Source organism: Neurospora tetrasperma, assembly GCF_000213175.1.
Source record: "Neurospora tetrasperma FGSC 2508 unplaced genomic scaffold NEUTE1scaffold_81, whole genome shotgun sequence".
NCBI classification, from domain to species: domain Eukaryota; kingdom Fungi; phylum Ascomycota; class Sordariomycetes; order Sordariales; family Sordariaceae; genus Neurospora; species Neurospora tetrasperma.
In genome coordinates this window covers 3,457,897-3,481,920 of record NW_009799179.1, presented here as the reverse complement: position 1 = coordinate 3,481,920, position 24,024 = coordinate 3,457,897, and the positions used below count along the sequence as shown (strand labels likewise).

The window sequence follows — 24,024 nt, the reverse complement described above, 5'->3', positions numbered from 1 at the left end:
TGCATGCCCAGCTTTCAAGCTCAGATGATGATTGACTGAAAGTTAACAAGGAGACATATCGAATTTTCGATTCGCGAGCGAGTGGACGAGCCTGATAAGGACAACCTTGGTACACGACTATCACGACCAGGAACGGACGCTGCTTGGGGGGCTGCGGATGCCAAGAGCTTGCTTTTGCCGAAAAAAAGATGTCAAAATAAGCTCTTGGCGCCCCACCGTCCCCAAGCAGCTTTGCCGAGATCCGCTTTATATGGGGCCTGGCTGCCCCCCTGCTGAAAGGACAGCCAGGCTCGCAAGGTCCGTCGCCGACACCCCGACCCCGTCGGCTCGCAGTTAATTACCTAGTTCAGTTGTTATCGTGAGTTGCTCACAACCAGAAGCATACTCTCAGAAAGTAACAGCATAGGTCCCATTCCCAAGCGGGGAAGAGTACCTAAGTGTAGCGAACAAAGCCATGAAGCTTTGCTTGTATGTACTGGTCCGTGCCCGGTACCTGACAGGGAGACAAGACTGGACTTTGGCTCGCAACCGCAGCAAAGGTCCGAGGGACCGGTCGAACAACCTCGCCTGTCCATCCCCGGCTCCCCAGCCGTATGGTTTACCTAATCGATGATCATGACGACAGAGACATGGATCGGGGGGAAACGGCAAGCCGAGGCCTGACAAAACAAAATATTCCGCATTTCCTATCAACACACAACGATTGTTCGTAGAAACAAAAAGAAACTGAAATGTCAAAGGGACGGTCAATCCTCGAGCGAATTGGGTACATACCTGCCATTAGCTGTTATGTTGGTATATATTGCACAAGTCACCTTCTCAGTGCACGATACCAAGTTATGTACATAGTATGGGTATGCCCCGTAGTTCTGCAGGGTATCATCGTCACAGAAAAGTAATTATTGCGAGATCACGGCAAGCAAGACATCTGAACTGAGGGACTTCTTATGTAGTTAACTAGCTTGTAGGTAACTGTAGACAGACGAATATTTGTCCACTTGGCGATGGATAGATTAGGACCTGTATACATACTATTCTCACGTGCGCACGCCTCTGTATTCAGCGTTCATTTACATTACGCGGCATAGCATTACTTAGACACGAGCAATTCCACCGGAAGTTCTAGCATCTCGTGCATAAGTAATAATGGTCCGCCCTTGACATAACGGTATCGTAATCGTACACAACTTCCAATAAAACGGAGAGACCTTGCGTTCCGAGACCGAGCTCCGAGTCCGGTCGGCGTGCCAGACCCCATTCTTTCCCTGCGAGCCCCTGGAGCGGATCTCCAAGGAACATCGATTGCCGCGCTGCCGTGGGCTGCTGTCCTCCATGTCTTCCATTTCAGATTCGATTTTTAGTTCAGAAGCATTGCTCCATTCTCTCAATCCACCACCTCATTTTGGCCATTGCACGACAATCTTTGGCGGCCCATGATGCCAGCGGATTATCGCATTGAAGATCGCGGGTCCAGCACTCCAGAACGGATACCATAGTGCCACGTTGCGGCAACAGCTGACAACGCGGGGATTTGCTGCCGGGTTCCTGGGGGTGGCCAATGTCGCTCATGTTTCTAAATGTTTGACTTTGCGCTGACGGGCAGCTGGCGCTGTGGTCGGGGAGGGGACAGAGATCCCGTTATCATACATCCCGTCGGAAAAAGCATTCGTTATCCAGCCAATCAGCCATACATTCAAGTTACACAGCAACTGCTGTGAGAATCGATGGGTCCCATTTCCGTGCATCCCCGGTCTCTTTCCCCCTGCGTCTGATGTTCGGCGTCTCTTCCATGGTCTCGACAATATTCCTCCTCGACACTTGATTTCATATGAAGGGCCCAGAGCAAGCCATAGAAGTGAAGTGCTCGAGAACCATACACACTTGAAGATGACAGTGCAGCTCAATTCCATGCGGTTGCTAGTATCTCCGAATTGCCGGATCGAGCTGATACCGCCATCAATTAAAATCTTATAACATGGCCATCGTAAGCAGCCAACCGATAAGTAGAATCCTCACTCTAATACTCGGTCTAGCGGTAAAGCAGTCCTATGATATACTCAAATGAAATCCGGATAGATCATATACGGTGTGGCTCTCGAAACCAAACGTTATGCGACTGGACCATCAACCACAAGACATCAACCACAAGACGTTGCTTCTGGGGATTTGAGTTTAGACGAACTCTTCTGTACCTTGCGTACTACCCGGATGTGGAAGCTCAACGCTGTATTCCTAGGTAAGCTTGCCTACTCGCGTCTTGTGTCCGCCATGGTACATAAAGATCATACGAAGTATCCTAACCCCCACAGCTCTTCACCCTGACTGTTTGCCCGGTTCTTCACCAAATTGTACCTCAAGATCCAAGACCACATCCTCCCCTTAGTCAACCCAAGAGCCGTGACTCTATAACATGTCCTAGACAATTTCATCACGCACCACCAGTCAGCCATGATCTCACTAAAAACATTTAGTCACCAATATTGATAGCCAGTGGTCCTCACATAAGCCACAAACCACAAACCACAACCAAAACAAGTCTCTTGGGGGCGGGATACCCAACTGCAAAAGTCGAAAAACATTTTGCAATCCTCAAACTCCAAAAACCAGATATACGAAAAGGGTGAAAAAAAAAGAAAAGGAAAGAATAAAAACACCATTTCAAGAAACAATACACACCCCCGTCACCGATCCCTTGGGCGGATACTGATGTCCCTCCTTCTCGATCCTAGGCTCGCACTTGCACCACTCGTCCTTCGGCACTCCATCCATGATCTTGGGGACGTGGTGGCCGCAGCCTACCCAGGTTACGCCGTCTACATGTACGAAATGTTCATCAGCGACGGGAGTCAGCAGAGTCGGCAAAGGAAGATTAGGTAGTTTATTATTAAAGTGAGTGAGTTAAAAGTGAGGATCAATGGGATAGGTAGGTAGAGGTACGGCAAGTGTACGTTAGACAAGCAGGATTGATTGATGCCCAAAACCTAGGTAGGTAAGACGGAGGAGGGGATGGTGTGTGAGCAGAAAGAGGGTTTGTGTTTGGTCGCTGTTGGTTTGTGGGCTGATGAGGTTGTGACCCAAGCAAGCAACGAACCAAGGATAGGTAGTTACCTATCTAGGTAGGGACCGGAAGAGCCGGGAATGATGGAAGGGATGGGATGGATGGAAGAGATGGGCCGCAAGTGATAGGACAGCAGGTCAACTTACGGCAGACGGGACATGCTGTTTTGTGGCACATGTTGGGTGAGATGAGACCCGGTGGTTTGTTGAGAGCTTGCGGATCTTCAGTTCGCTAGGTGGTAGCAGTGGTTCGGCGAGTGTAAACTTTCTTGGGAGATATCTCTCGCAAAATGTACTTAGCACAAGCCGAAAGAGATGTAGTATGTGGTGCCTCGGTCTAAACCAACGGAAAGGCTGTGCTCTCAGCTTAGGCTCTTCCACTGCCAAACCAGACATATGCGAAGAGCTCGGCCGCAGCATGACGTATGAATGATGAGGTGAGCCAAAGCACTGGAACTCCGCCTCGATGGTTCAAAATATCTTTTTACGTCTCCATGAAAGGATCAGCTTGGGAACTTTCAGCATATGCGAGTTTCTAATAAGCTTCTTGTCCTCTTTTCTCGCGAATAACGAGTGCCTTGCCTACCTCTACGTACATATTCTTCTCGTTTAGTTCCTTCATCAGCGACGGCCGCGGTGGTAGTCCGGACCAGGAGAAAAAAAGTGAAACAGCCTTAAACACTTCACTTTGTCTGGTTTGCGACTGCCTCATAGAGTGGACTACTTATCTTTTGACGGCTGGTTGACGAGGCCAGAGCCTGTCCATAGAGTAGGTTATCCGAATCATGACTGGTTCTTCCGGTTTCATCCATTGGGGTTTCGGTTGTTTACCTTAGCTTGGCCTAGTTGAAAAGCTGGTTTGCACATTCTCTACTAGATTCTCAGCTTTAAGGAGAGGGTGACCGCGATGTAGAGGTAACTTACCGGTTCCTGCGCTTTCCTTTCCCGGGGCCATCGAATCTGGGATCCATAAACATGGGCAAATTGCTTCTTTGTATCGCTTCCAGTAGCTCTTGGTTAATACGGTATCAGCGTTTCGTTGACCGTCAGCGGTGGTAAATGGGCTTGAAGAGGACAGAAGTTACTCGTCGGTCTAGATAAGAAATACCTACTTTTGATTCTTGGAGAGGCTGGGTTGACCCTGGAGCGATGAGCTCGAAACTGCTCTCCTTCTCAACTCAAGATACAGAAGACAAGCTAATTGCTCTGAGCTGATGTAGAAGTCAATGTATTGCCCTTACGTTAGTTGCTTGCGGTGTTGTACAACCAAACCAAAACAAATGATCGGAGGGTATAATGTTCTACCGCAGCTTTTGTGTGTATCTTAACCACTATACTACCTAAGTGAACCCCCGGACGAGATATTTTGCGCGGCCGTGTGTCGATCCTCTTTCAAAACACCAGACGCCAGTCCCAGATGCAAAATCAGATGTAACGCAATCCCTTTACAGTTGCCGCCCAAGAGACTAGACATATAATTAGACAAATCAAACCATCACCCTCTTCACTCTTGCGCTTAAACCAGGAGCACAGCGTTCAAGCATCCGTCGTTCTGTTGGAAGTTAAGGGTTAGCAATTCGTCCATGTAGAGTTAAGAGGCGGGGTTGTGCTAGCCATACCTCAGGGTTGTTGGTGATCTGAGCATAACGACCCCAGGCAACTTTGCCCGACGCGGTGACCATGCCAAGATCGGAAACGTTGACCTCGATAATGGTACCCTTGGACAGAACACCAAGCTGGGTATAAAGGGGATTGCTGGGGTTCTTCTTGACGCCGAGAATGGGGAGCTGGACCGTGACATTGAGGGTAGGGTGGGTGACGTTGGCCTTCTTGTAACGGAGACCCATGGGCCGGATGAAGCGTTCGTACTTGACTGGGCGTCTGGTGAAATCGGGTCCGACGAATGTTGGCTTAGTGACGACGCGCTTCCAGCCCTTCTTGTGCACCTTCTTGCCCGTCTTGACGACCTTGAAAAGCTCCTCTTCGCTGATACCCTTGACCTTAGGAATAGGGACCGAGAAACGAGCGGCCTTCTCGGCACGCTTGCTCTTGATCTGGGAACTGCACGAAGAAAACGGTCAGTCTCTCGTCATCGTATGGGACCCTTTCCAACCTCCATGACCACTGCCATCATCGCAATCACATTGGCCTCCACCTCCGCCTCGGCTGTTCGCTTCTCATGTGTCCTCCCATTCAAGTGACGTACCTCAAAGCCTTCGCACTCGTGGGGTTCGACCGGTCGAGCAGATAAGCGGGAACGGGGTTCGAAGGGTCCTTTTCCTCGGGGGCGCCCTTGACATTGCGCTCCTCGTGCTGCTTGATGGCCTTGCGCATCTGGATCTTCTGGGCATGACGCTCCTTGGCAAAGAGCTTGGCCCTCAGGCCACGCAAGTTCTGTGCATTCTCGCTCTGCTTGTGACCCTCACGGGCAGCCTTCTTGCGTGCGCGCTCCTCGGTGTCCAGACGCTTACCGTGCAGCTTCTGGGCGCGTTCTGCGAAACGAGATAATCGGTTAGGGACTGGGAACAGGTCGACGGTATTCAAGATCGAGTGCGAAGGAAACTATACCGATGTATTCGTTCTGAGGCTGTATTCAGGAAAACGTCGGTTAGCATGGTCTGCTCTCAAGTGATCGGAAGAGGTCATGATGTTGAGGAGAGTGGCTGTGGATTGAGAAGGGCAATTCGAACATGATATCCGTACCATATTGGTGTTTTAGGCCCTTGAAAGGTCTTGCGGTTCAAGATATGTGGCAACGCAATCTGGCCTTTAGATGTTGTAGGGCGACGAAGGGCGACGAGAATGACGATGCGGTTTAGGTCAATATGCTTCAGTACCTCTACCTATGCGAATGCCTGCTGAACGGACGTCTTGAAGCCGATAAAAAAACCATTCAAGGCTAGCTTTCCTTATCGGGCGGCTCCTCCAGTGGCGGAGACCCGTAAAAAGGTGGACATAGTGGGGCAGTTTCATCCCCTGTCATTGGTTGATATCTCCTTAACAGATCCGTGCCATGTCCAGGAAAACGTGGAGTGGGTTCGGATGAAGGTGCCAGCCAGCTGCAGGGCATTGGAAGTGCACCGCGGCATCCAGAGCCGCCCGTTGAGGACGAGAACCTTGATGGAAGGCCAGTGGACAACTTCTTTTAGATCTGGAGATCACCTTACCATTCGTAGAATGGCTCCTGCAACTAGGTTATTACCAAGGGACACTAGTTGTGTAGCTCGCATAACCCGCTTCAACGAGCACAGTAGGTATGTCAACAAAGGTAAAACCCAAAGACGTGGTATGCTTGGGGGTCTGAAGATATCTAGATACGCTACACCGTGTCATGACAACCTATACTATAATCCGTCCGACGGGCTCTATTGCCAGCCAACGCCCGCCAATGAAACCGGAATCCGTGCAAAATGACTAAACTCCAGACGCTGATGCAAAATGTTTCTGGGTGTCCGTCCTGTCTTCCAGCCAACGCCATTGCAAAACCGTCTCCAAAAAACGAATTCCTGCCTTGGAATTATCACGATGCGCCGAAACCTTCCCAATTTAGAGGCAAAAGAAAGAAGGAGACACGCCACGCAACCACGACATATCAGCGGTCTCCGGCTCTGGACTTGAGTTTTGCAAGTGCTGCCCGCTTTCTTTCCTCCTTCTCGCGCTTCAACTTCTTCTCCAGCGCCTCCTGCTCCATGTCTTCTCTGCGAGCCTGCAACTCTGCTCGGCGTTCCTCCGCGTCGATGTCGGACAATCCTGCCTCCATGTCTGAGTCATCCTCTTCCAGTGACTCGTAACCACCGCGACGACCATAGCCGTACCCATCGTCCTCATCTTCGTCGTACTCGATAAAATCGTCCAACTCTTCATCCTCCTCCTCGCGTCTCCGGGGACGTGAGAATGAGGCGCCATAACCGGACAGCCCACGGCCCCTACTCGCGCCTGCCGAGGTGGATGTTCCTGCTTTTGTGGCGGTGGCCCCTGGACGGGGACGTGCCGTGCCTTGGTATCCAGTCGTCGCTAGAGCAGCCTTCTTTACCTTCTTCTCCTCCACGGCATTTTGGCCTGTCTTGGACTTGGCGCCAGCCGGGGCTGAGGGGGTGATGCTCCGCTGACGGTTCGCAGTCGTGCCGTTGGTACCATTGCGGGTTGGCCCAGCTGTCACACCGCTCCTCCCGGTAGTCGGTGGCCTTACATCCTTCTTGCCCTTCTTCGCTTCCTCGGCCTTTAGTTCCTTGCGTTCCTTTAGGGTCAACTGCTTCTCCACCTTCTTGTGCTGAATCTTCCCAACGGATGACAGCATGGGCTGATTGGCCTGGGCCCTTGCCATGATCTCTGCATACGAGCGTTTCTTCGGAGGTCCAGAGCCGGCGACAGGAGCGCTAGAGGCGGGTCGGCTGACGAGCGGTCGCGAAAGTGGAGCCTTATTCCCATTCGAGCTTGTCCCTCCCACCTTTGACTGCGTCGATGTGGTCTTGGTTAACACCGGAGCTGTTGGTTTCGTGGACGAACGTGGTTGCGCGGTGCCAGTGTAGCCAGTTGTTTTTTCCGCGGGACGCGTTGGGTTCGCATTTCCTGTGGGGCGCTCCGTCGGTCGGTCGGCGGGGCGCGCTGTAGAAGGTTTCGATACGTTTCCATTCGGCCGGGCACTTCCATTTGTCGCTGATTCGGTACGCGGGGCCTTTGGCGCAGAACCTCGAAGGTCATCGTCGGCCTTCCGTTTAGATGCTGCTGGGACATCTTTCGTAGAGATCGATGATGACGACGGCTTTTCGCCCGTTATCGATGCAAGCAAATCCGAAATCTGCACACGTGTCAGCCAGCCTTTTAAAGGGCAAGCGCACTAAAAGAATGGCAACTTACCGGCATGACTGCGGTTGTATCGGTGGAATAACCTTCTTTTTACCAGCTTTGCTTATCCTTCTCCTGCGTTCAAAAGACGGAGAGTTGTCCAGGCATCGAACAAGAGGAGAAGGAAGTAGGTGGCAGGGTTTTATATGCTTTCGTCACAGATCGCCTTCCGCTGACGATGCAGATGCACAGTGGGACAGGCGCGAATGCTTTGGCAAAAAAAGACGGCGAAGAATGAGCGCGAGTATGCGAGGTCGCCAGTCGCCCGATAGTGCCGAAACCAAGAATAAGAATTGGGCTGTAGATGGGTTGTTGGCGAAAGAAGAACAAAGAATCCTGCGTGATCGGGGACTTGGTTTCGCAACTTTTGCTACCTAGGCAGAGACAGAGACGGGAGCCAGGATGGTCAGCGTAGTGAACGACCCACCCAGTCACTTCTGGTCGGAGCGGTGAATCGCGGTCTCCGAGGTCAAAGTCACAGGCCCAGACGGTCCAGACCAGCAGCGTGCCAAGCCGCACGTCACCGAAAAGTTGTGTTTATTGCCAAGAGCGCCCAAGGCGTTATGAATTGGCCAGCTTTTTATGTAATTGCAAGCGGCCGGCAGGCAATGACGGAGAGGAGCTTGGCGAGAAAGAACGCACGGGATCTGCCCTAAGTCGAGTGGATTGGTCAGGTGATTTGAGGCTTGTGGGCTTTCGTGGGGCGCAAAATTGCGGGGCTTCACAGGAACGAAATTGTAAAAATAATCCGTGATCCGGTCCCGTCCGCGAACTTCTTTCCGAAACAGTGAACTTCCACCCCCAAGAACCTAAGAAGAGTCTTTCTCCGCCACAACTCAGCGGTTAAACCTGATTGACATCTCTGGTTCTCCAGCTCAGTAAGTTTTTTGGTCCAGCCTTCCACAGCCGTAGGATTTCCGTCTAACAACGCGACCTTCAAGACAGACAAAATGAAGCACTTGGCCGCTTACCTCCTCCTCACCCTCGGTGGCAACACCGCCCCCTCTGCCGCTGATGTCAAGGCCGTCCTTGAGTCCGTTGGCATTGAGGCCGACTCCGAGCGCCTTGACAAGCTCATCTCTGAGCTCGAGGGCAAGGACCTCGACGAGGTACGACCATTATCTGGAGAGCAAACTTGAGTGTTCGGCGCACATAGCTAACACGATATAATACAGTTGATCGCTGAGGGTTCCGCTAAGCTCGCTTCCGTCCCCTCCGGCGGTGCTGCTGCCCCCGCTGCCGGTGGTGCCGCTGCCGCCGCTGGTGGCGCTGCTGAGGAGAAGAAGGAGGAGAAGGTTGAGGGTAAGGACACATTCAATCGCTTACGCCGTCGCATTCAGCTGCTAACTGTCGGGTACAGAGAAGGAGGAGTCCGACGAGGATATGGGCTTCGGTCTCTTCGACTAAGCGTCTCCTACCATTGTCCGGTAACATGGCATGGTATTTTCCGAGAAACCTTGACGGATTGTACACGCGGTTCAAAAGTCACCTGCATCACATTCGCCTCGACGGCGGCAGCAGAGCTGGAGTTCTTGGGATTACAAGGGCACGTCTTTTATGAGGGCGTCAAACGGCACATAGGCGGAACAATACAAGTCGCAAGGTTTTCTTCGGACCTTTTTGTCCCTTCGTGATCATATGTGTGCGTGCTGCGCTGTTCTGGACATCTGCGCCTGCAGCTAAAATTGCTGGGAATATGCTGCCTGGACATGCATGTGTTGTGAGCTCTTCTTTTTTTCCGTTTCTGTCATCGCACTAATATGGCGTCCCAGCGGCGACGCCCTGCGAGAACGTTGGTAAACAAACCCCTTGACTTCCACTTGACAGGAAGCTCCATTGTCGTCTCCATATCCATTTATCGATACGCACGGTTGCATGTGGCTTCTTGAAGTCGGGCTTCCCTGTTGTTTTTGTAGTTGCTGTTGTAAACAAAGCTTGGCAAGCTCATCACTGGAGTTTGCGTTTCCCAGGGAAAGGATCCATTTCAGCGGTTGCCGCGAGCAACCATGCAACATCACCCCGTGTTTTGATTGGTCGCAGCTCCACAAGTCAAAATACTCGCTCCTAGCGAAAGCCAACAGTCAGCACGCACCCAGGACCCCAATCCAGAGCGAAACCCCCCATCGTCTCCTCTAGCTTCCGTCCACGACATGCTTCATTCGCGCCGCACCACATGATTTCTCGCTACCCTCGTTATTCTTGGTTCCATGCGCTACTCTGGCACGTAGATTCGCAATCGCCCACGCAGCCCTGTGCTTATTAGGTATCATTTCCTTCGATTTTGGACTGAATTTAAAAAGGCGGCAAACCAGGCGCAAAACAAGAGCAGGATCGTCCGTGGCTGCGAAAGACGGGCAAGGTTCCAAGCTCGCAACAGGACGAAAAGTTAGGTCCACCCAAAGCCGAGCCAGCGCATTTGCAACCGCAACCAAAACAACAGGGGCGGTAAACAAAACACATGAACGACATGTCGTCCATTTCGCCAACGCCCATGGGCGGTGGCAGCCACTTTACGTCTATGGGGAGAAGGACATCCGCTAGACAAGCTTTGCGACGTCCGCCATCGCGGCCCATGCTCAATCGCAGCGAGTCGAACCCCCAGTCGCAATCTCAACAGTATTCCAACCTCAACGACAGCTCGGACGACGAGATCCCCGTACCCATGAAACTCAGCGCCTTAACCAAGGCTCTGCTTAACGACGGCCATGCATCCGAAGCCTCATCTTTTGCGCAACATGGCGCTCCAGAGGATCTGCATTTATCACCCCCAGCTCGACCACCATCACGCGTTACTAGAAGAAGCGCGTTGTTGTCGTCAAAGTCGGAGGAAAGGTCGGAAGGTGTGAGGACGCGGGAAGCGAGGCGGAGTATCAGAGGAGGAAGCCTGCAGCCCATGGACAGGCCGACGTCGCCAGTCCAGAACGACAGCAGCAACAACCGCGATGGCAGCCCGGTACCTAGGAAACGAGTGGTCCGCCTCAGCAATCCCGTGCAGGGTCCAGTCAGTTTTTCAGGAAATGTCCGGAGACTCTCATCAACGACGGCAAACCAGAGGAGAACCAGGACGGAGAGCAGGGAAAGAGAGGTCGAGAAAGAAATTCCATCGTTTCTACAGCAGCAAGGAGATGCAGGATCAGATTCAGCGGGAGATGCCCAAACGCCCGTGATCAGGACGGTCAGGATTGCGGTTGGCTCTGGGTCTTCAGGCAGCAAAGGTCGGATTTCTCTAGGGGGAGGAGGAGGGTCGTCGGGTAGTTCGTTCGCTGGTGTTTCCGGGAAACGCGGCACAGGATATAGTGATCACGAAAATCCCGAGGATCCTGCAACCATTGGAAGGCCACAAACGGTAGCACCACAAAGCTCAATGCGTATCAAGAGAGTCGCAAAGGTTCCAGGGAGCTTTCTCAGCGGTCCAGCGCGGCGAGGGCGGAGAAGGCAGAGCGATGAGGACGAGGCAGCACATGGAGAAAACGAAGCTATGGGCATGAACCAAGACAACGATGGGAATTACGAGAGCCACATGCAGAGTCATGTCGAAGCCGCTATGGGCGAGCAACATTTGTCGTTCTATGGGTCCAACAACAACTATCGCGACTATGCCGCATCCGGAAGTCCTGTTAGCGGCAAAGCTGGAGCGGTGCGCAGGCGAGAATCCAACGTCAGAGCGATGGAAAGAGATAACGGGGAACTGGGTTACAAGATCGCTGAGCCTCATCCAGATATGCCCATGAACAACGACAAGGAGAACGAGGCACCGCCGACCTTCAAGAGGGCCAAGCTGACCCCGTCTACAATGCTCGATCACGAGATCCCGAAACCGGTAATCCCCGAACCCATGGCCCTTGACATTGGGCGAGACATTGGGCGGGATCTTAAGAGGCTTTCGATTTCACCCGACCGCAAAGCCCTGGCGCATAAAAGTCAGAACACACCACACAGGCCGGCGCCTCCACCTCCACCAAAGATGTCAGTTGTCGAGACTGCAACAGCTGCGGCTGGAGCTTCTGCGACTGCTGGGGCGGCCAAGAAAAGGCAGGTCCTTTTGCGAGTGAACGGCCGAACATACACCCGCATTGACTGTATTGGAAGGGGTGGTTCTGGCAAGGTTTACCGTGTTTCCGCTGAGAGTGGGAAGATGTTGGCCTTGAAGAGGGTGTCTCTTGAACATGCCGACGAAAATACCGTGAAGGGCTTCAAGGGCGAGATTGATTTGCTGAAACGTTTGAACGGTGTGGAACGGGTCATTCAACTCATCGACCATGAGTTGAATCTGGAGAAGCAGGTACTCAGTGTGGTAAGTAATTCATCAACTCCAAAGGATTCGTACTGAGTACTAACCCCACCATAGCTCATGGAAGTAGGCGAACTCGATTTCAACACGCTTCTTAAAAGCCGCCAAAGCACTGCAGAAGGCGCTCGTCTCGACCCAACCTTCATTCGGTATTACTGGAAAGAGATGCTCGAATGCGTGCAAGCCGTGCACGCCCGCGACGTTGTGCACAGTGATCTCAAGCCGGCCAACTTTGTCCTTGTCCAGGGCCGCCTCAAGCTCATCGATTTCGGCATCGCCAACGCCATCCAGACCGAAATGACAGTCAACGTGCACCGAGAAACGCAAATCGGCACGCCCAACTACATGTCGCCCGAATCGTTGATGGACTCGAACCAATACGCCTTCACGTCCGCCCAGAACGGCAAGTTCTGCATCCCGCCGCCGCTGAACCACCGCCAGCACGGCGCGCCCAAGCTCATGAAGCTCGGCAAGCCCTCGGACGTCTGGTCGCTCGGCTGCATCCTGTACCAGATGGTGTACGGCCTGCCGCCCTTTGGTAAGATTGCCAACCAGATGTCGCGATGCCAGGCCATCATCAACTGGTCGTACCAGATCGATTTCCCGGAAGCCACCGAGGACGGCAGCCGCGTGCCCCCCTCGGTCATCCGCACCATGCGCCGATGTCTCAACCGCGAGCAGCGCGAGCGCCCCACGTGCGACGAGCTGCTGGCCGACACGGACCCGTTCCTGTACCCGCAGGAGTTCGATCCGTCAGTGTACGCGGCGGCGGAGCATGGCAGGGTCCTGCCTGTCACAGAGGAGCTATTGTCTAGGCTTATCCAGAGTGTCGTGCAGAGATGCAAGGAGAGGATGCCCACGGAGGCGGAGGTGGTGAACACTTGGCCGCAGGCGTACTGGGCGACTGTGAGGAAGGCGGTCATGGGTGCCGGCAATAATGCTGGTGGAAGTGGAGGTGGGAGTGGGGGTGGCGGCCACCAAAGGTAGTAACTCGGAGGTCGTTTTCTTCTCTTACCTTTTCTTGTTGTTTGTTGTTCACACATGTTGGAAGATGGATGGATTGTTCTTGTTAAGCGTTAATGCTTGGATACGATACCCTTGTTGTTGTCGGAAGTTTCTGTTGGATACCCCCCCGATCAGACCTCGGTTGGTTACTGGGAGTTTTGTATAGATTCCTACCACAAGACGTGTGGCGGTTAGGAAGCAAGCGATTGCGTCTGGGAGCGGCTATGTTCGGGTTTGTTCTGTGACTAACGAATGATGGATTAAACGGGTTATTGATATCGTGTTCGCTGAACACCATGTCTATCTGGTCGCACGCACGGGTTGTATAATGGTGGAAAGTTGGCCGTTATTATTTTCTTTGTGTGGAGCTTGCTTTGTTTCTCTTTTTACTACTTGTTAGTGATGAAGATTATGACTGGAAAGGATGCATTGGATTATTGGTGGGCGGGCGTTTCCGTTCCTTTTCCCTGACTATAGCTTTATTTCTTATTTGCTTTAAACCGTCCATATTGTCATTGTTCAGAAGCTCTGTATCAGGACAACTCGATAGAAGCGTTTAGTTATCCGTCTCATTGCTTCTCCCTTGCTGAATGATAAATTTCATGTACTATGTCGTAGCGATAGGCTCGACTTGTTTTAGTGTTCCCAAGGAGGCCAGAGTGTAAGCCTGTTTCAGCGATGATGGTTTGGATATCAACATTTGGCCCAAAAACTCAACGCTATGCTTCAACCATCTTCGAAGTAGTCTTCCTTAGACTGCTTCGACCTCTGAAGACATAACAAACTTCATCAAGCTCAATATGCACGCTTGGTACTAGCCATGATTCCAATCCCCATTTTATAATATGAACAAGAACAAATATGATACATGCCGAATATGTCGGTATATCCCCTTGATCTTACACAACTAGTCTATAGTTGATCTGTAATCACTCCCTTTCTAATCGAAGGACATACAGATGTATGACAGAAGAAGCCCAGGCAGGCCTTGCTACCCTTTTCTAAAGACCTCGGCTTCAACGAGCAGTGCTTGATAAATCCCACCGCGTCCGCCATCTGTTGCACATTTGGAATCCATCCAGCAGCAGCAAAACATTGGAAACTTCCTCCATCCCCATTGTCAAGTGTTTGTGTGCTATCCGTGTGCCATGCGGTCGGCTGTTTTGGGCTGAACGGTGTTGTTCGATATTGGCCTGCCCGGGGTTGTCGGCTTCCTCCTCTCCTTCTCCCCTCCTCCACTATTTATCCACCACCCCTTGCCCCATCATCTCCTTTCAACAGTGGCATTCCAGCCTCACTGTTTTCTGCACCCTCCCTTCTTTCAGCAGTAGCAACCCACTGTGACCCATTCAAAGGCTCGACACATCATTGATCTTCAACTGGTTGATCCTGAGAACCGTGTACTTGTGCTTGCTGAAAACATGCTTCTTCTTCCTGCACCTCCGCTTCTTCTTGATCATGACGCGCATCGGCTCGCTCTCGGTACCCATGACAATGGCGCGGCACTCAAACAGGCGCTCGTCCACGTACGGCGCGCCCTGGAGGGTCAGGTCGCGGCTGCCGATGACCGAGGCCCGGTTCAGGCGCAGCACGTCGCCAGGTGCCACGCCGGGCATCTTGAACGGTAGCTTCACCGTGTCACCCTCGGTCACGAGGTACGGCTTGCCGTGGATGTGGATGGTCGTGTAGTGGCCCGGCTGCGCGGCGAGCACGGGGAGGAGCTCCTTGACTTGCTGGCTTATCGGGGGTTGTTGAGAAAATGGTGTGCTGGTGGGAACGGCTGCGGGGGCCTCTGGTGGTGTGGCGGTAGTGACCTTTGATGGGCTGGCCTTAAGCAGGGTGGCGGCAGCAGCAGCAGCATCGGACTGGCTGGTAGGCTCAACTTGCTGGGCAGTCTGGTGGAGGAAACGAGCGGCGGGCGCGGCGGCGGCGGCGGCGGCGGCGGGACGGAAGGGGAGGAGGAAAGATGGTGGGAGGCACGTGACGGGAGTGCGCAGCTCCAGGACGGAGCGCAAAAGTGCCCTGCTCATGGTTACGACTGGCGGTGCGGTGCGGTCAGGGGCGCAACGAAAGGGAAGTTGTCGAGAGGTAGTGACGGAGGCTGTTCGTTCGGGCTTCGGTGGTTCTGGCTTGGACGGAGCTCCGCAATCCCGCGACCTGACTGCCTGCGTCTCGAAGCTGGCGAGGAAAAATCGGGCCCCGTTTCTGGAGCGAAGCGTCGTCGCACACGGCACCGCTACGCCGGCAGAAAATAAAGCGGGGCTCCGGGACCGCATTCACCAATCGAAGTCATGGGTCTTCACCTGGGTGAGCACTTTCAATATCAACATCACGAACGACAACACGGTCGATTTTCCATTCCTACATAGGGGAGAGAACTACGAACAAGTTTACGGATACACAATGACTGAAATCTGCGCTGCTCATTTCTCGATTGAAGAGCAAATTCAGCGCAAGAAGACCGCCACGCATGACCGCGGGGTATGGCCCGGCAGCCTTTACGACGCCCACCTCTCCTCGACTTGTTGCGACTTACGAGAAAGAGAACATCCAATGGAGAGAGAGCACAGCAATCTTCGGTTCCACAAAAAGAAAGACAAAAATGAATCGAAGACAGGGACGTGGGTGCGGCAGTGTCATCAGCAGCGACCAAAAAAAGCGAAAAAAAGAAGATTCCCCTCGACCGGAATCGAGCCGGTGACCTTTCGGTATACAATCTTGACAATTACAGCCGAACGTGATATCCAACTACACCACAAGGGGTTTATTTGTTGAAAGAAGTTTGGATTTGTATGCTCTTATTCTTTGGACAAAACCGCAACACCGATGAACCATTTGGAAGGCAGTATCACCACACGCAGTCACGCACCGATGAAGATATGCCATTCAAATCCGCACGAGGCCTCATTGAGCAGCTAGACATTCGGACAACTTTATGTATGTTCACGGGTCACTTGCGGAGAATTATTTCGAAGTATCTTCTTCGCATCGTTTTTTCACACTGCACAGAGCACATTGCACTTCTAACTTCCTCTACAAAATCAGTACGAATATTTATTAATTCCATGAGGTAGCACCAAAAATCCATAACTCCCGTCTCCAAAGCTCTACTGTTTCCATGTCACTACACTGTCAAAAGCCTGTTTGACCGTTATCGCCCGTTGCTGACCTCCGCTCATACCTAACAAAGGAGATCCAAGAAAAAGAAACCGAACAAAACCGACATGCCACTGTTTTCGGGGGGATTTTCCAATAAATGATAATTGCAAACAAACCAATGTAAAACCAGCAAATGGACAAAACAATAACGATATAGCCCAACGCGCCCATCCCCTCGTACCTCATACCACCTGCCAAAAAGAAGACGATTCGAGAAACATGGAAAGTATCCAGCACTTTCCCATCTTCCCGTCTTCTACCCACACCTTACACCTGCCGCTTACCGTTGCATGTAATAGGAGTCACCTGCCTGGTAGCTCATTCTTCTCCGTGAGGTAGTAGTCGCGCTCGGCCGAACACTCTCCCCTCTCTCAAGCGCCCGACTGTCAGCGCAAACCCATTCATCCGAGTCGCTTCCATCGTCATCATATTCATCGTAACCGAGACCAGCTTTGAGCTTGTTCATAAAAGAGCTAGCGGCGCTGGGTTGCTTTTGGTGGTGCTTCTTTTCACCCTTGTCGTGCTTGCTGCCATGTCGGCTACGAGAAAGGGACCGCTCGCGGGTCTTGCTGGCTGATCTACTTCTACCGCCGCAATCGTCAATAGCTTCAGTGTGTCTTGTCTTTGACAGTCTTCTGCGGGGTACCTCGGTGTGGTGACGAGAGGCATTCGGGGGGTAGGATACTTGCCCTTTCTGCTGCTGTTGCAGGGGCAACGGCCTGGGGTCGGCATTGCGGCCTCTTTCATGTGGCACGGGGTAAGGGATGGACGGCGCGGGGCCGGGGTTCGTGAACATCTGAGATTCCCGAATGTTTCCCCTCGCCTGGGACTCGGAGGGTCGACGGGGTCGGAGCGGAGCAGGTACCGCTGTAATATCGCGATCTGGAATGTAAGGGCCATGCCGCGGAGGAGGGACTAGAGGGCGGCCGTCTCTGGAGGTGCTTCTCGAGGTTGAAGCGAATGACCCTCCGATCTTTGAAGATTTCGAAGCGTTGGGAGGAAGATTAGGCAACGGCTTGCTCTTGTAGTTGGAGATGGATCCTCGCTGGGGCGGAATCGCTGCCTTGTCATGAGGGAGGTTGATCATGCTTGATCTTTTGTTACTACGAGTGCCTTCAAATTCGCTTCTGTACTCATCTCTGGACCTGCCTCTGGACTCTTTTGAGGGTGCCCCTTGTTGGAGGAAGAAGTCATGACGTTCAGTAGCCGATCCCTTGAGCAGTTTTATGTTATCATTGTGAGCGGGGGCATGCTCTCTAGACTTGCTAGCTGATCTGCCCTGCCTAGTCTTACTGGCTGCTCTTTCTCGGCACTTGTCGCAAAGGCCCTCATGCTCCTTCTTTATCTCTCGGGGGTGGGAGCAGTACTTGGCCTTGGAGGAGCGTAAGCAGCCCCATGTGCTGTTGGACTCTTTGGCCTTCTCACAAGGGCGAGAGGTCGTAGTGGAATGTCCACATTTGTACTCGGTCTCGGTGATCTTACACATTTTGAAGTTTGAATGTGCTTGAGGCGGTTTGTTGAGTTGTTGCTGGATTTTGTAAGTGTGAGTTGTTTGGTGATTAGGGTGTCGTTGGTATCGTTTGATGCTTTTGCTTTCTTGTCGAACTTGTGATTGCAGAAGAGCTTGTTGATTGACTCTTGAATCATCTCGAAGTGAAAAGATCTCACCCGTACTTATATGCATTCTCATGGCTTTTCTTGTTCTCGAAAACAGACCCTATTCCGTGTACAAAGGCTGCCGTCTTAGAAAGTCTTTCCGAGTTCCTTTGTGCGTCTACACTTTGGCTTAGAACAACCCCATTGTCTGGCCCGAAGAATAGTTAGACTGTGCTTCACCCAGCCAGTCTGATTCCCGCACAAGAGACAATGCCCATGTGCCGTCCCTATGATATTCGGCAGACACCTTGGGTCATTGACTTCCGAGTGTGCTGTTCAGTTTTGCTTAATGCCTTTAACACGGAGATCCATGTCCTCAATATATTTCATTGTACGTGAACAGTTGCGAAGGAGAGTAACCCGCGGCCTCGTCAGCCCGCCCCATGCCGGCTCTGGATTGTTTTCTCGCTGTACAGACAAGGGGTCACTGAGCTTTTGTTGCTTTCACTCGGCTTGTAGCGGCCACAATTACGAGTATCATCATTGATGCTGACAAGGCTCGTTTGTTCAAAGTCTATACTTCGTAAACACCATAGTGCGCAGGCAGCCTAAGTCTGAGGCATGGGCACGAGATGACAGGTCATGAGCATGTTCAACTTTGGCTAATTCTTCCTTTTTCGACTGATCAACTATGCAAGTAGCTTGGTGTATCACGGAGGGACTCAGAAACCACAAGAATTATGGTAATTGCAGGTTTAATTAGAAGTAAGCTATACTTACTAGGTTATATCAGTGTTCTTTTGACAAGGCCTTCCAGCCTTCAGATCCAACCAGACCAGCCCCGCTTGATATGAATCAGCTGGGTAAACGCCCTTCTCTTTCACGCTGAACCCCTTATGCTGACCTTTCTGCTGAATGAAATGGGCGTCAAATAACTTGCTTGCGCCGTTTCGGCTCCTGCCCTCAAACATACATTAATCGCAACATGTCAAACTCCTAACGGCGCCTACCTGCGCATGCAGTTGACCCTCCACGTAAATGCTAACTCCCGAACACCTTCCCTCGCTATGCTAATCATCCATCATTGCCATCTATCTGCCGTCTTTTGCCTGCTAAGCAAAAGCAAGATGGCGAAGGGCCAAGATACCAAAGCAAAAGAATAATAATACCGGCAAAACCGGTAATCTTGATGGCTTGTGAATGTGGGCATTAGCCAAAGCATACTGCCCTGAACAAGATCGACTCCAATCCCCCTAGCTCCTATCCCCCAACCAGCTGTCTTAGTAGAGGTTATCCCGAATGTCTTTGAGAATAAGCGCCTGCATCATCGGGCCCTAGTCGATCCGGATATGATCCAGAATGAGGCGCTCCATCTCAATGGCATGCCGAGTGCTCGGACGTCCAGTCTTCTCGACAAAACTCTTAACCATTGTCATGTGTAAGCTAGGCGGTAGGCGATTCTGGCTTGATTCCGTGGACTGGTAGATGCGAATTTCCTCCAAAATCTGACGGATGCAGGTCTCTGCGAAGCGAGCAAGCTCGGTCATGGGCTTGCGATGGGTGCTATCGTCAGTGCGGTCGACCGTCTTCTTGACCTTCGGCGGCTGGAAGACAGCCCAGAGCATGATTGTGCCATGGCGAAGACTAGCTTCCTTGAAAGCCAGGAGACGTTCCCAGCAATCAACATCGGCCATCAGGGCGGCATTCTCGGTGGCATAGGCTTGGCCAGCCCAGGAGACAAGATGAAAAAGATAGGCCAAGTCGAGTGGTGATAGGGAGCGAATGTACGCCAACTGGCGATCATGAATCTTAAGCATGGCCTCATCGCCATCAAGCTTCTGGCTAGAGTTGCCGTTGTCGGCCGGCAGCATCCACATCGACATGACGTCTGCCGCGCAATCTCCCAGCCTGTCGACCACCTTGAAGGTCTCTTTGAGTCGGGCCATCAGCAGCTCGCGTTCGATTTGAGGAAGATCGAGGAATGCTCCGGACGTCGAAAAGATGGAATCGATCTTGCTCCTCAGGGGCTGGCCTGGGCTCAGGATAATCTCCGTGCGGGAAGTGCGGATCTTGAGCTCGTTGAGGATATCGTAACTCTTTGGATAAAGATACTCGCGCTCAACGTTGTGCGAGGAGCTGATTGAGCCTGAAGGGGGGAACAGAGAGGAGTCGTAGCCGGTGTACAACGCAACAGCGTCCTTGACGATGGATTGTTCGTACCGAGTCACAAGCTCGTAGACGTGCTTGCTGGTGCACATCAAGGTGACAATGGTTTCGATGTCGCAGAAACTCGCAACGCGGAGAAGAACGTCGTCGTTTAGGGCGGGCATCGTGTCGATGTGATACCCTTTCGACTTCGTTGGGAGAATTATGCGTAGTTCCGAGGCTTTTCTGGCTTTGATGATTCCAGAAAGGCCGCAGGCTGTTGAAGGAAAGGGTGGACTTAATGCCAGTTGAACTCAAGGGGGTGTTAAAAATGGCGAGAGAGTAAACGAATGGAATAAAGCACGGGGTGGCACCTAGGTTTAAGATATCCTAGTGAATTGTGTCCAAGGTGGGGTGTATCCAAGTGAATGTGCCGTGAGGAAGCTAAAAGTCAATCATGTTGAGTTCCCCAGGTCTGGCCGCTGGTGAATATATAAGATCCGGTGAAGAGTAAGAAGAAGGGACCTGAAGTCGGAGAGGGAACTGGAGGTGAAGATGAGCGAGGAAGTAGTTGCAGGGGTCTGCTCTTAAGGTTGTCCATGACGATTGGCACATGGGACGAATTGGGGACCTTGACGGCCCCTACCAGTCATGATAAGTGCTTTGGACCGTTAGGGTGCCCAACAAGGTCCTCATTCGTCGGCAGCCACAACCCAGGAACTGGCGCAGAATGACATGGAATCCCGCCTTCCCAGAGGAACAACAAGTCAAGATTTGGGCCTAGATATATAACACGATGAGTTTGTCGCCTACCCATTGTGAACCCTACCATATCGCCCCATACATCCCTTCTCGTCTTGCTGAGCGATAATAGGATGGCAAATGAATGTTCGGCACATCGATAGTAACGCGTATCTTTTTTGCGATGTACCCCTGTGGGCAGAAGGCCAGCCATCAAGGTTACTAGTGGAACCCTTTATTGTGGAGAGGTGAATGCCATGTCGACATCTTCGGGACGGAAAGTAATGGTCTCATGCTCGGACGGCCCGGACAGGTTTGGGTGACGTGCACGCCATGACCTATTAACGTGGTATTAGGGCGACATCGTTGATTTATGAGCGAACGGCCTTTTTTTTCTCCTTCTCGTGGGTCCTTACTTTGACGCACCTGAGCCTGCAACACCACCACAGGTTCTCGCGATTTTCCCGCTCCATCCAACCTTCTGCTGACAAGCCTAGATATATGTACGCATGAGCCACGACCAGCCATTTTGATGCAATCGCCCTATTATTGAGCCTATCGCGCCTCTCAGCGAAGTAGGCGCACGCCGATTCCACCACGGTTTTCAAACTTGCAAGGATCGACGCTACGTATAGGGGTCGCATAGAAATGTTGTGTTCAGGGCGACCCTTTGGCTGTAGCTGGCGGGAATTTGTTTGGCCTTAAAAACAACCAACAACGCCATATCATGCGGGAAAATGCGTCTTAATTCTTCCTTCCGACTATCGATACATGCTTTCGGGCCGAAATGCCGTTATGGCGCCACGATATCCTAAGTCGATTTGGAGTGATTTGTCACTGTGAGTCGCTTCCCCGCTAGTGACATGATCTTTTCGATCAGTGTTTTCTCCTGGTCAAGCTTGGCAATGTCGTCGGAGCCTCCTATGCTTATTCCGCCGACGAGAATATTGGGAACTGTCTTCCTTCCTGTCCTGTCGCCGAGCTCAGCCTGGATTCCGGGGCCCAATGGATGTTGGTCCAATTCGACGACGTAGGGCGCAGGGTCGATTTGGTAGTCACCCAGCAAAAGGCTCTTCGCTTTCTTCGAGTACGGGCAATAGCTTTTGGAGAAGATGATGACTGGTGAAAACCTGGTCAGCGCTGGTTTTGAACGATGGAATCGTGAATGATTGTATGTAGAAATGTAACGCCTAGACTTACTTGGTGACTTCTTGAGAATGCTCCTAAGTTCCTCCAGGATCGCGTGGTGCTCCTCGGTCTCGACGGAGTCTCCCTTGCCGAGATGGTTCTGTCCATGGGCCGAGCTGCCAACGCCGACGACAGCTTCCGGATCGTCGGGCTTGTTGGGCGCCTTTGCGTTGGCATTGCTCTTGGCCATCTGCTCTGCTTTCCTGAGACGCTCCTGCATTGCCTTGGCCACGATCGCGTCGTCCTCGTCAAACTCGACCTTCTGTGTCCCAACCACGGCCTGTCCTCTCCTACTGCCGCCGCCTATCCTTGACCCTTCCATCGCACTTTTGGTCTTGTGGTAAAAATCTTGGATCGAGCGGGGGTCGGGCTCTTGTGCATGGCGGGCACGTGAGGTGAAGAAGAGTAACGTAATGAAGCCGGCCAAGGCGATGTATAAAAGCGCCCTCATGCGTCGTTGGGATGGCATGGTGGGCAAATATGAGAACTGTAACTGGTAGTTTGAGGATGGTCTAGCAAAGACGTTTACACGGACTGAGCGTCGACGAACGTAGGGGCGACGGCCAGTTATGGGCGTGGTGAAGATGGTGTAGAGGTTGCTTCGTTTGACGATGGAGAGGTGCGCAACGATGTGTCATTCTCCGCGCCGTCAGGAGAGGCCGCACCGCAGCTTAAGTATGCTGTGTGCCACTGTTGCCAGAGAAGAAACGAGCTTTTGATGCTAGATGTGCTTGCCTTCGATCACAAATACAGTATATGGATGAGGGGGTAGCTGAAAGAAGTCGCAGCGTGTTTGTGGTAGGTCGGAGCCGAAAGAGTTGGATCGAAACTGGGGACCAGAGAATGGATGTCGTCGACAAGGGAGCTTCGGTTGGGGTTCGGTTTCCAGGCAGAGGAAGCACCGCGGGGGGAGGGAGAAAGAAGTGAAAAGCAAGAAGGGTGGAAGTTTGGAACGGCGACGGAGACGGAGATGGGGACCGACGACGCCCTGGTAGGCGCGACATGGAAATTGGGACTTTGGACGAGTTCCCGCTGTAATTCCCCCACCAGGCTCTGTCAAGCCGTCACGAGCCCGTAACCGGCACCGGCCACCATTCAAAAAGGAGCTATAGCGGTAGGGAATCGCCCTGCATTTTTGTTGTGACCCTCTTTCATCTCACAGTGCGCAAGGAAGTAGGTGCCGTGGTCCTCTGATCACCTCGGCTGTGCTCAACTGGAACTCACCCAGTCCTTGCCGCATTGGTGTGTCTGAACTGCAAATCGAGCGCCTTCGGGGTCAGTCGAAAATGAAGGATTTTGTCCATATCGGGAATCACTGGAAGGGCATGAGTGAGACAACGACTTAGAATAAAATCGTCGACATCTAGTGCTGACATTGGATGCTGCATGGGCATCTGAAGGGTCCGTGTTTGAGTGCAGGGCAGTGACGTTAAGGGAGTTAAGCCAGGGGACAGTACGGGGCAACTGTGCCGAAATCCAAGGGCATGTTCCCCGCGTGCCGATCATGCACACTACCTCTACCGTTCCGGCTGCAGGGGCAAGTATGTTAGACTGCCCGGGATTGTCAGCCTAGGAATGGTTTATTTTCAGAAAAAAAAAAAAAAAGCTCCGAACATCTTGATCTTTTCCAGTCCCCTGTTTCACTTGGGCAGGACTTTCAACTCCTTAGGTCGATCTCCAGATCGTCAACCGTGATACCTAGGTTTAACCATTTGCATAGCCTCGACTTGTCTCAGCTTATGTTTTCTCATGTCAAAGCTGGAGCGCTTGACCGGAGCGGGCAACGAAGAAAGGGTCTTCACGGGTCCTGTCTCCAAGCTTCAATTCCTCCTCAGTAAGCCATCAAGAGGCAACCACATCACGCCGCCGTATTTGCAATTGGACTTCTGGAGGGGCAGCATTGATCCTCCTGGGCGAAGCAGAATATCGCAAAGACCAAACATTGCCAATCCACACACAGAAACGCAACAAATCTCCGCCGTGCTAAGGCCTGTGTG

General features: G+C 52.3%; 9 protein-coding genes across 9 annotated transcripts; 3 read left to right on the top strand and 6 right to left on the bottom strand.

Moving 5' to 3' along the window:
- Positions 1–722: 722 nt before the first annotated feature.
- On the top strand, positions 723–984 carry NEUTE1DRAFT_118683 (uncharacterized protein; the record flags this gene model as incomplete). The annotated part of the gene is made up of 1 exon (XM_009857559.1): positions 723–984. One exon carries the CDS (start codon positions 732–734, stop codon positions 897–899), a length of 168 nt encoding a protein of 55 aa, XP_009855861.1.
- Positions 985–4,342: 3,358 nt separating this feature from the next.
- NEUTE1DRAFT_149800 (uncharacterized protein) lies at positions 4,343–6,014 on the bottom strand (the record flags this gene model as incomplete). The annotated part of the gene is made up of 5 exons (XM_009857558.1): positions 4,343–4,609; positions 4,677–5,118; positions 5,264–5,549; positions 5,626–5,644; positions 5,997–6,014. The coding sequence occupies 5 exons, from the start codon at positions 6,012–6,014 to the stop codon at positions 4,574–4,576; spliced, it is 801 nt and encodes a 266-aa protein (XP_009855860.1).
- A 313-nt stretch (positions 6,015–6,327) lies between these two features.
- Positions 6,328–7,920, bottom strand: NEUTE1DRAFT_125745 (uncharacterized protein; the record flags this gene model as incomplete). The annotated part of the gene is made up of 2 exons (XM_009857557.1): positions 6,328–7,855; positions 7,915–7,920. The coding sequence occupies 2 exons, from the start codon at positions 7,918–7,920 to the stop codon at positions 6,650–6,652; spliced, it is 1,212 nt and encodes a 403-aa protein (XP_009855859.1).
- A 932-nt stretch (positions 7,921–8,852) lies between these two features.
- Positions 8,853–9,309, top strand: NEUTE1DRAFT_51458 (uncharacterized protein; the record flags this gene model as incomplete). Its single annotated transcript, XM_009856795.1, has 3 exons — positions 8,853–9,011; positions 9,078–9,197; positions 9,265–9,309. 3 exons carry the CDS (start codon positions 8,853–8,855, stop codon positions 9,307–9,309), a joined length of 324 nt encoding a protein of 107 aa, XP_009855097.1.
- A 1,039-nt stretch (positions 9,310–10,348) lies between these two features.
- NEUTE1DRAFT_71579 (uncharacterized protein) lies at positions 10,349–13,229 on the top strand (the record flags this gene model as incomplete). Its single annotated transcript, XM_009857556.1, has 2 exons — positions 10,349–12,196; positions 12,251–13,229. The coding sequence occupies 2 exons, from the start codon at positions 10,361–10,363 to the stop codon at positions 13,178–13,180; spliced, it is 2,766 nt and encodes a 921-aa protein (XP_009855858.1).
- Positions 13,230–14,022: 793 nt separating this feature from the next.
- On the bottom strand, positions 14,023–15,338 carry NEUTE1DRAFT_125742 (uncharacterized protein; the record flags this gene model as incomplete). The annotated part of the gene is made up of 1 exon (XM_009857555.1): positions 14,023–15,338. One exon carries the CDS (start codon positions 15,226–15,228, stop codon positions 14,548–14,550), a length of 681 nt encoding a protein of 226 aa, XP_009855857.1.
- A 1,299-nt stretch (positions 15,339–16,637) lies between these two features.
- On the bottom strand, positions 16,638–17,843 carry NEUTE1DRAFT_114204 (uncharacterized protein; the record flags this gene model as incomplete). The annotated part of the gene is made up of 1 exon (XM_009857554.1): positions 16,638–17,843. One exon carries the CDS (start codon positions 17,841–17,843, stop codon positions 16,638–16,640), a length of 1,206 nt encoding a protein of 401 aa, XP_009855856.1.
- Positions 17,844–19,287: 1,444 nt separating this feature from the next.
- NEUTE1DRAFT_142117 (uncharacterized protein) lies at positions 19,288–20,283 on the bottom strand (the record flags this gene model as incomplete). Its single annotated transcript, XM_009857553.1, has 1 exon — positions 19,288–20,283. The coding sequence occupies one exon, from the start codon at positions 20,281–20,283 to the stop codon at positions 19,288–19,290; it is 996 nt and encodes a 331-aa protein (XP_009855855.1).
- A 1,367-nt stretch (positions 20,284–21,650) lies between these two features.
- Positions 21,651–22,496, bottom strand: NEUTE1DRAFT_149795 (uncharacterized protein; the record flags this gene model as incomplete). The annotated part of the gene is made up of 2 exons (XM_009857552.1): positions 21,651–21,958; positions 22,040–22,496. The coding sequence occupies 2 exons, from the start codon at positions 22,494–22,496 to the stop codon at positions 21,651–21,653; spliced, it is 765 nt and encodes a 254-aa protein (XP_009855854.1).
- Between the last annotated feature and the right edge of the window lie 1,528 nt (positions 22,497–24,024).